General features: G+C 36.6%; 1 protein-coding gene across 1 annotated transcript in view; it reads right to left on the bottom strand.

Annotated features, from left to right (window-relative positions):
• Positions 1 to 2512: 2512 nt before the first annotated feature.
• LOC115926687 (arylsulfatase A-like) overlaps positions 2513 to 13586 on the bottom strand; it is a 48208-nt gene continuing 37134 nt past the window's right edge. Inside the window, exons 3-5 of the mRNA XM_030991750.1 lie at positions 7500 to 7905; positions 6723 to 6972; positions 2513 to 5928 (exon numbers count right to left, since the gene is read on the bottom strand). Of these exons, the coding sequence (XP_030847610.1) occupies positions 4507 to 5928; positions 6723 to 6972; positions 7500 to 7905 (2078 nt within the window). The 3' untranslated portion in view covers positions 2513 to 4506. The remainder of the gene's footprint in view (positions 5929 to 6722; positions 6973 to 7499; positions 7906 to 13586) is intronic.

The raw sequence follows: 13586 nt of genomic DNA, 5'->3' as shown, positions 1-13586 counted from the left end.
CAAGAAGTGGGCTATTGATGTAGACAAATGCTCATGTACCCGTTAGAGCTCATTTTATGTGGCACAGGTAATGGTATAAGTTGATTTTTCCTAATTATAGCGTCAGTAAGTTTACAAACATATAATCACAGATACAAATTTATGTGACAAGTTTTGAATCATGTGTCCCTCTTTTTATTGTTCATTTTGGGAAAAACATTGCTTCGTGAGATCTGACTTAGCAATTCATCACCTAATTTACTTTTAACAATGGAAAGGCTAGCTTCTATAGAAATCATACAAAAATAGTGTTTGAACTGTTGACAGCACTGGAAAGATTAAGGAAATCTTCCCTTTCACCTTCTAGAAAAAACCATTAAAATTTCATCAATATTTCATTGTCATAATGCTAATTACACATCAATATTTCACTAGCTTCAATCATTTAATACAAGTATTTATAAAGACAAATCGTACATTATATTGAACAATATTGTGTCATTAATTGGAACTTTGGAAGCTATATTGTACTGTTTATATAGTCAAAAATACACATTGGATTTCATCTCATTCAATTGATTAAATTACAAAATAAAACAAGAAATCTGCAGCTGGAATTTCATTACAAAATTTACACTACAGCCAATTGCACTAGCACATATCATACTTGAAGAAAATAAAGGTATTGTGTTAAAAATATAACTTGAAAAAGGCCTAGAACTCTTTATAAAAAAAGAAATTTAACAAATAAAACCAATTTTTCTGAAGTTTTCCAAATGAGTTGCAAATTGACCCACAATCAAAAAGAGCACCTGATATTGGTAAATCAAACAATTGGCTTCTAAGAGTTGTCATTATTCTTTTAACAATAATAATAATGGTGGCTTCTTATATAGCGCACATGTCCGTCACTTTGTGACGCTCCTGGCGCTGCCCCGATTATTACCCTGGTTTTAGCAAGGTAGCCACTGCGGCGCTCTAGCATTTCAAGGAATTAATTCCTGCCGGGTACCCATTTACATCACCTGGGTTGAGTGTGGCAAATGTAGATCTACATCTTGCCAAAGGATACTAGTGCCGCGACGGGACTCGAACTGCGGACCTTAAGATCGACAGTCCGTCGACGTATCCACTCGACCACAACACCTCCACCTTTAACAAGCAAGTAAATATAAAGCATATCTTTAATAGAATTATTCAGAATTGTCGACTATAATATTCTTTATCATTTAAAGCATTCTAGACAGATAGTATATTCAAACTCTCAAATTATCATTAAGGAATATCTTATGTTTGTCATTAAGAAGGGTCTATAAGAATAATTTTTCAGAGACACAATTTACTAGGAAGAAGTTTGAGAAACATTATCTTTGGGTGAGAATTAAAATTCATAAAAATCTTTAGTAGAGAGCGAATGGAGAGTATTCTTGCAAAGGAGATCAGGGAGATATCAATTTGTTTAATGATACCAAAACTTATAGAACCATGAATTTCCCACTCTTTGACAGATTGTTCTTGAGGTATCACTGACCTGTTTTTCAGATTTTTGTACTTTCATAGAAAAAACTTCCCCTTTTATTACATTTGTAAAAAATCTATATGATAAATAACTTATGTAAACGATTGCCTTTTTAACAGCTCAAAGTTGAATTCTCAAGACTCTTAAGCTAAGATACATCATTAATACCCCTGCAACCTTGTGACACTCCATATTAAAAAAAAAGGTAAATTTCAATTTTCACTCAGTGTTAAATCAACATTTAAAAGGTAAACAAATAACAACATTTTTTAAAAAGGTTAGATTTACACTTTTAACATGCTGTTTCCAATAGCATAAAGGTTGAATCTAGCATCAAGTTTGAACTGTATATCTATCATTTTGAAAGATTTTTGACTCCACTGCCCTTTTGAACTTTTAATTTAACATTTGAGTGTTATTGAATGACACAGAACATGGGACTAAATTTCAAATTCACTTTCTTGACAAATAAATGGCAAAACATGGCATCAAAACTCAACACTTTGAGCAAAAGGAGGAAATTTAATAACTTGTTAGGTCACTATTCTATATTAAAATATAATCCCATTTTTTCTGATTATTTATTTGAAAAGGATAAAACTTCTAGAAATGTACTTTTTACCTTTTTTCACTGGGTCACCTATATTAACCCTTTAAAATATGTAAATGTTCTCTAATCAAATCTAATCCAGTTTTTCTAATTATTTGATAAGGGTAAAAAAATTAAAATACACCATGTTTTTTACTGAAAAAATAAAAAACTGTCCACAAAATTACTGTTTAATATGTAAAATACTAACCAAAGCATAATAAAGAAAGTAAAACAAACATATTCTTCCATCAAAATAATAACCTTAATCATATGAGCAACCCTGCTGGACAAGGATCCCACATAAATTTGAGAACCAAAGTCAATGACTTCCCATGACTTTCCATATTTGCCTTTTCATGACCAGATAAGTACCATTTTGGCATGGATTGCGGAGGTGTAAGACCTTAACACCACGCCCATTGTCAGTTCAATTTGGAAGTCTGCCATAGCCACACACGGCCCACAGGTCCCATACCCACAATAAATATTGATGACTTTCTATGACAAAGGGAGATTTTTTTTTCTTCATTAGCCATGACTTTCCAGGCTTTTCCATGACTGTGGGAACCCTGTGAAATATTACTTTAAAAAAAATATATGCATTCCAAATAACTTCATTAACAGTTACTCTCAAATATTCCAAATAACTTTATTAACAGTTACTCTCAAATAGTAAACTCTCTTTGTGATGGAGAATTAACTGTAAAGTATAAACAATCAAAACTACTTAACATGATGCAAAAGTACGCAAAATTGAAAATAAGTTTTACATGAATACATAATTATTTCCACATGTTAAAAATGCTTAATTTACAGCAACGCTACAGCAGCAACAGACAAAATGCATAGAAAACAAAACTATCATTCATATTAATAAGTTAAATTCTTACTCAACAATATCACACACGCTTGCATATCCAACGACTTATACTAGGCACAATCTTATCACTCCTAAGGCAATTTTTACTGTTAAATGTTACAAAATATATTTTCTTGCATAAAATGTACTTGGAAAAAAATGATTCAGCTTGTGAGCCAGGCTAGGCAGTTTGTGCATAGCAGTTGCAGGGGACCAATCACTGAAGTATAATTTTTTTTGTTTTTTAAAGACATCCTTTTCAAATGCTGGTTTCTTTTAAACATTATTTTCATTAAAAAAAATTAAATAGAAAAAAAAGTTGTAGAAAATGTATTACCCTTTCAAATGATACCAAATATCCACACTTATTTAAATTAAATTAATTGTGAAAGTACAAAATAAGTATCATTTTAGTCCTTCGTTTGTCTGTTCCTCATTTGTTTACTATTGTTTAATGCTAAATAAAAATACATCTTGTACAAATATGCAATTTAATATTCCTCAGAAATATTCTTTGGTAACATTCTTTAATTCATACAGATTTAGAATGCTTGATTCAGACTTCAAAACAGTGATAAATGTTGATCACCAAGTACCTACATATCTTGGTGGGGCAAATGATAATTGAAACATCATCCCTGCAAGAGTAAGGAAGCATTAACCTTACTTCATAAAAGGCCTGTATTGAAATAAAACTCTGACTAGGCTTTCAAGCACATGTATGTGGGCTATCTCTTTAAGTTTAAAGAGCATATATATGAAGCTGGTATTTTCAATAATATACCTGCATGAATCCCAAACATACACTGGAAATTAATTCTTTGATGATTGGTCCCCCTTTAATACTAAAGCAATGGCAACAAATTCATTTGACAAGTGCACAGGTTCATAAATGATGAGTATGCAATAGATTATGGCTGCGGATTACGAGTGCAGACCCTGCTGTTTATCCCTGCATACTGATATGATATATACCCTGCTAGGTGAAGCCTCATAGACAATTTACAGGCAAAGAAGGGCATCAAAAACTTTGAACTTTGACCTTACGAGTCTCCATCACTGATGGTCCCAGAACCGTGGCCTAACTGTCAATCGTTTGCCTTGTCGATCAATACCACAGGTCTTCAGTTGAGTGCCAGAAGGATGTTGGCTACCAGTATAAGCAAAAGTTTATTTTGAGTTAACATCCTTCTGGCTCTCAGCAGACGATATATTCTTCTTTTTTTTCCCAACTCCTCCCCATCTTTCTTTATCTCAATCTATATGAAGACTCTCTTATTCTCTCTCTCTCTCTCTCTCTCTCTCTCTCTTTATATCTATCTCTCCTGACATAACTGGTAGACATGTGCACATCTGACATGTCCACTTGAAGCTGAAATCATTCAAGAAATTAAGATGTCTCATACCGCAACACTCCAAATTGGTCTGAATAGGACCACGAGACCATAAGACCATACAGGCACTATCAAAATTTGACCAAACGCATCAGTTCTATCCTTCCTGTTGATTGGCCCAGAGACATCGTTTTGCATATAGTCCACGTACTTCCAGCTTCCTTCAAAAGTCAAATGTTTGATCATCATCCTGGTCTACACCAAATCTTATTCTGCGTACTTCTTTCTTGTTCTGTCTCTCCTGTCTCCTGTCTATGTTTTTCTGGTCTCTATTGTTTCTCCTGCGCTCTTTGGCAACCGCATCAAATGCCAGCGGGGCATCTGTCGTGGTCTCGAACACCTCCTCAAAAGTGCTTCCCACCTGTTGGACCTGAGTGTCCGCAAGAGGGTTGGCGATGCCTCCGTCGCTACTCTCGTCCATTTGTTCATTGGAACTGTCCCAGGCAAAGAAGCCCCCGAAGTAATTATTGATGTTTGCTCCTGTTGCATCCCTGAGGCCTTGATGAGAACCACTTCCCCCACCAACATATCCCACTCCTGACTCCTTGCTCTGATCCTGCAGGTTGGGTGTTTCACTCGTGGCATGCAGCGATGTAGGATTGAGATAATGTAAGTTGTTACCACTACCAGCAGCTTCCCTTTTTTCATCCAGGGTAGAACCTTGACCAGTCAACCTGGCTTCCTTCCGCGAACCTTCTCTCCGTCTTTCCCTTGGATTATCTCCAAAGGCTCCTCCCCCCTCTCTGGGCCTATCCCGACCCCGCTCCCTGTCACCTCGAGATGGAGGATCTTCCTCTGTGATAATCCGTACCCTGCCTCTGGGGCTGACTTTAACTCTTTCCCTGGTACTCTCAGTCTCTTTTTCTCTTTGTGGTTTATCCCTCACCCGATCTCTGTCATTGTCTCTTACTGGTGGATCATCAAAGATTCCTCTGTTCTTTTCTCTGTTCCCATCCCTTATCCTATCTCTTCCAGCGCCTCTATCAAGATCACTATCTAAGAAGACATCTTGAGTGTTATCTCTTCCTCTCTTCTGGTCCTTCATAAAGGAAAGCTGCCGTCGGCTGTCCTCTCGCTCTCTTTTGAACAGCTCCTTCCTCTCCTTCCTCTTCATCTTTGCTTCCCTGTTGCTATCCTGCCAGATGTCGGTGTAGAGTTCCCATGGATTGTAAGCGATTGAGGTTGTCAGGGTGCAGTGGCAGCAGTAAGGCTGTGGCTCGCATCCAGGATTGCAACAGGGCATGTACTCATCGTACGACGGCTTATGCATCTCAGACACGGCCCACTCCATCCTACCATCAAAGTCCTCCCTGATGCGGGTGATCAGCTTGATGATATCCTGGTACTCTGGCTCGTAGGCAATGTTGTACTGCTCGGCGGGATCCCTGTGGAGGTCATAGAGAAGGGGAGGGTTGTGTTTGGTTCTCTTGGCAGTCTTCCTGCAATCAGGATCAGGATGTCCTATCCCAGACAGGGTGGAGCCTTTGGTGTAGAAGTGAGCCTTGTATTGCTTGTAACGAACTGCGAAGGAGCTCTGTCTCTCGCTGGCTGCAGGTGAGTAGTAGAAGAATGTCTCTCTCAAACTCTAAGAGATCAAAACAAGCAAAAATGATTAAGATTATATTTATCGACATGCTGTGATAAAACCTATTATGAGGCAAATACAAAATTTCAAAAACTCAGAGCTACTGTTTTGTTTTAACACTGATTCTAAATTTTCCCCTGTTGAAGGCGATGAAATCATTATATCACTAAGGCTTAACACCAAAAACATACAGAAGTAATACAAATATTTTTAGTCGGTTGTATATATTACAAGTTGTTGTGATCAGGGACCCGTTTCACAAAGCCTTTTTTTAATGACAAATGACAAAAATCAGTGACAAATCTGCTGATAACCAATTAGAAGCAAGGATTTCAGCTGCTTATAACAAAAACTGTCATTTGTCACCGATGACAAGTTTTGTGAAATAGGGCCCTGCTGTATACTTTCAAACCCTAGATGAATATTTTCCAACTACCATTTACCAGAACATATTGGATGCAACCTAGCCACTGCTCTACACTTTCCCTAATGAATCAGGAACAAACTGCATTTACGGTACAGTATTTGTGAGACTTGTATAAGATTGGATAATTTTCAACCATTTTCAAATTTTCCATGAACAGATAAAAGTCACATCACCAAAAGAAACAGCGCCATGTAATCATTATTGATGAAGAACTTGAAAAACAATATTGCCAGGCGGAAATAATCTGTTCAGATTGGACAGCCTAGAAACCCAACAACAACAACAAAGTATATCATAAAAGAGTAAAGGAATAAAGAGTAAAACACTGAAAACACAAGAGCAAAAGAAGAAAAAAATGCTTTTTTACCTTGCCACCATTGAAGAGAAATGGTGCCATGTCCACCCCATCCAGCATGGCACTGGGCAGTCTGGCCCCTGTGATCTTGGCTACGGTCGGCAGGAGATCCAGGGTGCTGGACAGCTCCAGGGTATAGCCAGGCTTGATGCGACCCCTCCAGTGGGCTATGGCTGGCACGCGAACACCGCCCTCATAGGTGGTAGCCTTGCCGCACTTCAGGAGTCCCACGCTGCCTCCCCATCGCTTAGAGAGGCTTGGCCTGTGGTGCAAGATGAAATTTAATCACTGACTGTTAGACAATCTGCCATCAATTGTTCCCTGTTTCACGAAACATGTTAAGGTTGATATCTGCATTGTTTGACATGATATCATGTGCAGTGGATTTTGAATGAAGGAAGGTGGGCATTGTAGGACTATGTCTTAAATTCTGTGACAAATCTACAACTTTCAGCCAATAAAATTGTATTATTTCAGTAGCTAACATTACTCATTGTGAATTATCATTGATGTCAAATTTCATGAAACAGGACTATTGTCTTGACCCCTTCTTTGATGCAGTTGGGAGATATGTTTGGATAAAAGAGTATCTCATTCTTTCCTGAAACAAAACCTAATTTTTTGTTCATTATTATCAAATTGATTATATCTTTAAATTATCTTAGAGTATATATAGAACAAAGAAAATCATATTTTGGGGGTCAAATCAAAACTTCACCTACACTGTGTACACCTATGAATAGTTGCAATTAAAATGATGTCTTCCACAGTCTACAATGTACTACATACCCATTGTCTGCACTGAAGAAGATGAAGGTGTCATTCCATATATCCTGCTGGTCCAGCTCCGCCATCACCTCCCCTATCTCCCAGTCCATCGCGGCCAGGGCGTCGCCGTAGTCGCCCCGAGCGGTCGCTCCCGTGTTCCGCCAGTCCGCGTACTGCGGGTCGTGCGTATGCTGGAAGGAGTAATACAGGAAGAAGGGTTTCTCACCGTTGACACTCTTCCGGATGGCCTTGCGAGCCTGCGTCGCGTACTTCTCGTCCAGGGTCATGAGGTCAATGGGTTGTTCGATGATGGTGGTGCCATTGTAGAGAGGACAGGGGCTGAAGTTCTGCTTGCAGCTGTAGACGCAGGTTCGGTTTGGATGGAAGCAGATGCTGCATGGACAGTGACTGTGGGATGCAGGGAGACCTGGAAAACATCATTAAGGAAAAATAGTGATCAATAATACATCACGCTGAAATGTTCATAAATCTGCTAGATCATTGTCATGAATTTTGTGTAATGCCCCAATCCTTGCTTCTTATTGGAAAGATTTGATTTTCAAGAATGTTTCATTCCAGCAGCTGACAAAAAATCAGAATGAAATTTGTTAAAAATTGCTCTTCTTGTATTCATATGGCAGATATTCTGACGTTCCATTCAGATTATGGTGAAATTTAGTCAAAATTTAACCAAAATTCTAAAAGAAGATCTAAATTTGGGATAAAAATCAAGATACATGTATAGCCCCACATACACAGTAAAGCACTGAGAAGTTTAATAATGTCAAAATAATGCAAAATCACAAAAGTGTTACTTAATCAAGAGATACACCCCCTACAAATACTGGTTTATTGTGACTCCATCTCAGGATATGAAATATATGCTTAGAACTATTGGGAAAACAGGAAGTCCTACTACAAATTATTTCAAATCCGGTCTTCCTCTAGTTACTTTGGCTCCCAATTCACATTAATGTACTGCATCCTATTCCTAACTGTAACTCATAAAATAGTAAAATTAACTTGCAGAGTACACACATCTACAAGAACACATACCGGTACTTTGCACTCAGAAATTAACAAATGTTAGCACAAAATGACAGTTGCTATGGTAACCATCCTAGGCAGAAAACCACAGACGATGCATAATGCAGATGTTGGCAGTACATTGTAATACAGTACTTGTATCAGCCAAATCATGTTGGATATTATAATCATGACTCATGATTTTCATGAAATTATGCTATGACTGATATCCGTATCACCTGTTTATTAATCAACTAATAACCTCTTTTATGTACCAAAAGATGGGTGGGGAGGAAAGTTTGGGGACTAAATATTATAAGTAGAATGATTGGAGTATGAACATACTGCACAAACAGGGCACTGGCCATTCATAAAGACTGAAAAACTGTTCTTAACACAGAGGTCCAATTATGTTTTTGTTTTTTAAAGGGGCGGTGGGTATGCATTATAATTTAAATTCAGCAAAACAAACCTGAAAAGTAATATTGATAAATGTTTCTAATATAAGATCCTGTTTTCAAAATAGTGTAATGAGGTAAATTAAATATAATGGTATAATGAACAGGCAAAAATTTCAGAAAGATAACAGAAGAAAACATTATGTTGTGTATCAAGTACACTGGAAAGTTGAGTGGAAATGAAAAATGGGGGGGGGGGGGAGAGTTAAATGTAAGGAAAGAAGAATATAAAATTAAAAAAAACATAAAAGAGTGAAATCTGAATCATTATTTAAGTATTTCACTGTAAAATACAAAGATAAAACATGAATAGATTTCGATTATTCTCAAGTACTATGGCAGGATGTAATTCAAGTGAATAAAAGTAGGTCAAAACAACAATATCAATGTCCATTCCGTCTGAATTTCACTGAAAGGTCATCTGTCTTGTTCAGCCTTTTTTCCTCACTGATGACAATGACCTCCATAGCATGTATGATGACAAGAGACATATTGTTACTCCAAACTTAGGCTGTGTTCATAAAATACTTTGAAGCAAGAAAAACTAATGTAAAACACTGATCAAAGTAATGAATTTGAAAGACACCATTATGAAACTGTTCGATACAATTTATGACAAGAAACATACTGTTAGGCTGTGTTCATAAAATATTTTGAAGCCAGAAAAACTAATGTAAAACACTGATCAAAATAAGGAATTTGAAAGACAACATTATGATACTGTTCCATGCTTAGGTTTTTTTCTTCAGATCAGACCTTTTGAAGCCAGATTGGGAACATGGAATACCCATCAAAATTGCCAAGCTGATCATTATTTCTTAGGAATAACATTTGTACCAATTATGACAAGAGTTGTACAGCTACTCCTACCTTAGCTTAGCTTGCATTCATAAAACTTTTTAAAGCAAGAATCAGAAACAAGGAACACTGATCAAAATGCCCAATTTTATTGGAAAAACTCTACAAGAGGAAGTTCATTGACATACAAATTATTACAAGAGACATACTGTTACCCCAAAGCTTAGGCTGTGTTCATAAACTATTTTGAAGTCTGAATCAGGAACGAGGGACAAACATTTAAAATGCCAAATCTAAATGGGATTTCGCTGTACCGCCCCCAAGTTCAGGCTGTGTTCATAAAAAACTTTTAAAACCCAAACTCTGAAACATGGAACAACCATTAAAAAACATAGACTTGAAAATTGAAACACATTGTGAGTGTCTTGTTAATACAACTAGTAAGCTGAGATTGACATCCATAAATCCCTTGCACTTCTCTTGCGATCGTCTGTAGAGTTGAGACATAATTTTGATGTACAGTAGGGTGGTGTTTACAGTCGACTAACCATGCCTTTGGATGTCATTCAATCAAGATATTTTGGGGAAAAGTGTTACAAAATGCACATTATTTTCTTTCTAAATCAGTAAGTTAGCATTTTTAAACACATTAAAATCTACAATCACCAACAAAAAATAGTCGATAAATGCAGTCATGTTGTATGTTTGAAAATCATGATTCGAGGCTGAAAAAAGCAGTATGAACACAGCCTGAGACATGAATTCAGTTACATGTATACAAGGCTGCACTGGTAAACTCATAAATACATATGGTATCATGGATGGATTGAGCTCCATATTTGGCTAAATTGTAGAGGGTCGAGGCAGGGGGTTCAATGTTCTCTCAAGGATGTTTTTCCTTTCCAGGAGAGCAGGAGTTGTAGAAGAGGACAGGTATGATGATTATGTAGGCATACATTGCTTACTTTCAATAACATTTTAGCTTATAATAAGGCTTGAATATTTATATTGGTTATGCTTATAACTAGGCTACTTATAACACTTTTGCAATACTCTTGAAATATCAACAACATTACAACAATTTCACTAGCCCCTTCCATCACCTTAAGAAACGTTTGATAATTACAATGGCGCTCTACGTAATGACCATGATGTCTATAGGATATACATTGGGTTAAGTACCCTTTGGTTGTTTCATGTTTTTTAGGAAGTAGTTGCGATTGTGATTTGTTGGGACAAACTCAATTTTGCAGCTTCATGTATATAAAGCTGATGCATCATCATGAATTTACTGATAGAATAGAATGAAAATTAGAAAATGAAAAGAGCAATATCGAACTTGAAAGACAATACTCATTCTATTAGACTACTTTAATAAAAAGCAGGTGAAATTGTGCCTTTAGACAGGCAGCTAATAAAATTGGCCTAGGTCTTTAAATTCTTTTTGAGGGATTTGATTAATCAATGCCTTACCAAAGGGCCCTAGCCCTAGCACACCGACTTCATTTTGAACCTAGGACCTCCCAGTTACAAGACCACTGCTCTACCACTGATCCATCATGTAGACCTCTCTCATCTTTATGTAATATGCTATGTGAACAAAGATACAAGTGAGTTTTTTCAAACAAACCAACAAAAAGTGCCTCCAAAAGCAAACACGACCCTCTTCTAACATAATTAACTGAATATCACATTTATCCCAGCTGACTCTATACTACTTTCAAGTTAAACAAGTATAATTTGCTCTTTTTCTTCTAATGGAATACCATCTGCACATACATGTATACCCAACAATATATGTGTACTATTTACTTAATAAATATTCTATTCTACCAAAACAGACAGACATGAAATCTCTTATAAATAGAAAATAGGATGTTTACTACATGTGACGGCAATAACACTCACTGATCAAACATATAAAAAGTATTATGATCAAATGAAAAATGAAATTTCAAAGAGATTTCAAAGAGATTTGGTTCTATTATCAGTCTACAAATAAATTCCTGCCCACACCAGTGTTTGAATTCTCGCTACCCTAAATAGGTACGAAAATCTCGAAATTCGCGAGACGAGGTAATTTTCACTCTCTCGGGTCGTCACTACAACTTCCGGTATAGAGTCCCATCCCGCTGGCGCTAGCGCCTGTGTTCGCTGTGCAGAGTTTTCACGCACGCTAAAATCGATGCCAATCAGTGTAATTTGTACAGATTATAATATGCAATGGAAAGCTTCGGGCAGAATTAGTGACTTTAGCACAAAAGGCCGTTAAACTCTACCGTGAAAGAGAGGGTTGTGATCACGAACACCTGCACAGGAAGCTGTAATGTCGAAAAGCTATCCCATAATGCAATGCGCGTTTTCAGGATTTTCCCCGGATCTCGGCAGAATCGCTATTTGGGGTAGCGAGAATTCACAAGGCCTTGTGGCAATTTCATGGTCAAATTAACTCAGGAATGAGGAAATCTATCAAGCATGCAATTATATACACTATTAGTCAGTCTACAATTTCACCAATTGTACACCTTGTTGCTAACAAGGACAATATTTGCTGTACAGCAATAATTTTAGTCCAATATCTCAATAGGGTCTCATCAGAAAGAAAAATATGTATGGTATAATATGGTGCAACCTTGTGGAAACTAAACTGATTTTTGCACAAAAATCACAGGGTAACAATCACCTATAAAACAATTGAGGTACATCAAGAATTTTTTCTTTAAACCTCCCAAACCCGGCATTCTATGGGTTAAACACTTAAAGGATTATGAAGAAAATAAAAATTAACATCACACTAAGTCTAACTTGCAGAAAACTTTAGTTCTTGAGGTTAAAGAACTCTAAACCTAACTTGAAGAGATTACACCTGGAAAATGTCCAACCCTACTATACTGTTCCTATAGTTTCCTAGAAACGTTGTTCTATGTGAATAATTGTAAGAATTTCCTGGAGTCCAACTTCCAGAAAACTTAAGTTCTTGAAGATAAAGAATCTAACATGAAGAGATATTTACACCTTGAAAAGGTCCAACCCTATTTTACTGCTTCTAGTTTCCTAGAAATGTTGTTCTATAACGGTATGTGAATAATGTAAGACCTTTCTGGAGTCTAACTTCTAGAAATTCTGTTCTAAAAAAAAGAACAATGTAGCAACTGCCCGAATACTGCCAGAATATATTATAACTTCTAGTATTAACTAAGTTCTTCAAGATTACGAATCTCTAAAGTAAACATATTACACCTTTTTGAAAAGATCCAACACCTTACAGTGCCCTCTGCTAAACATTGACCATCATTACACAGATTAATCCCCTTGCTAAGACCACAAGCACAACTCTTTCACACCAGAGAAAACAACATCTATAGAAACATTCTATTATCATGACAATCGTTGAGGGAAAGTAAATACTCATGGAATGAATATCATATAAAGAATTGTCAGGGAGGATACAGTCTCTCAAAAAGAAATTTCTTGTCATGAAGTAACCTCTGCTAAATAGAGACCAAAGTACACAGAATAAACCCTGCGGTAAGACCACAATCATACCTCATTCGCACCAGAGGAAACAACATCTAAAGAATCAATCTAATAAGATAATAAATATTTAGTGAAAGGGGAATACATATCTATTGAATATCATACCGGTACTAAGAAATTTCATGAAAAAAATACTGGTAGTTTCATGAAAGATTTTTTTTTGTTCACGGCTTTGAATAATCAAGAGCAACCCTACAGTGACCTTTGCTAAACATTGACCAGGTAAATAAGATTACCCCCTAGACTACCATCATCATACTCTTTCAGACAAGAGAAAACATTGTACACA

Source organism: Strongylocentrotus purpuratus, unplaced genomic scaffold (assembly GCF_000002235.5).
Source record: "Strongylocentrotus purpuratus isolate Spur 01 unplaced genomic scaffold, Spur_5.0 spur5_scaffold_2, whole genome shotgun sequence".
Lineage (NCBI taxonomy): Eukaryota > Metazoa > Echinodermata > Echinoidea > Camarodonta > Strongylocentrotidae > Strongylocentrotus > Strongylocentrotus purpuratus.
Note: the sequence above shows the minus strand (reverse complement) of the source record. Positions and strands in the feature narration are given on the sequence as shown.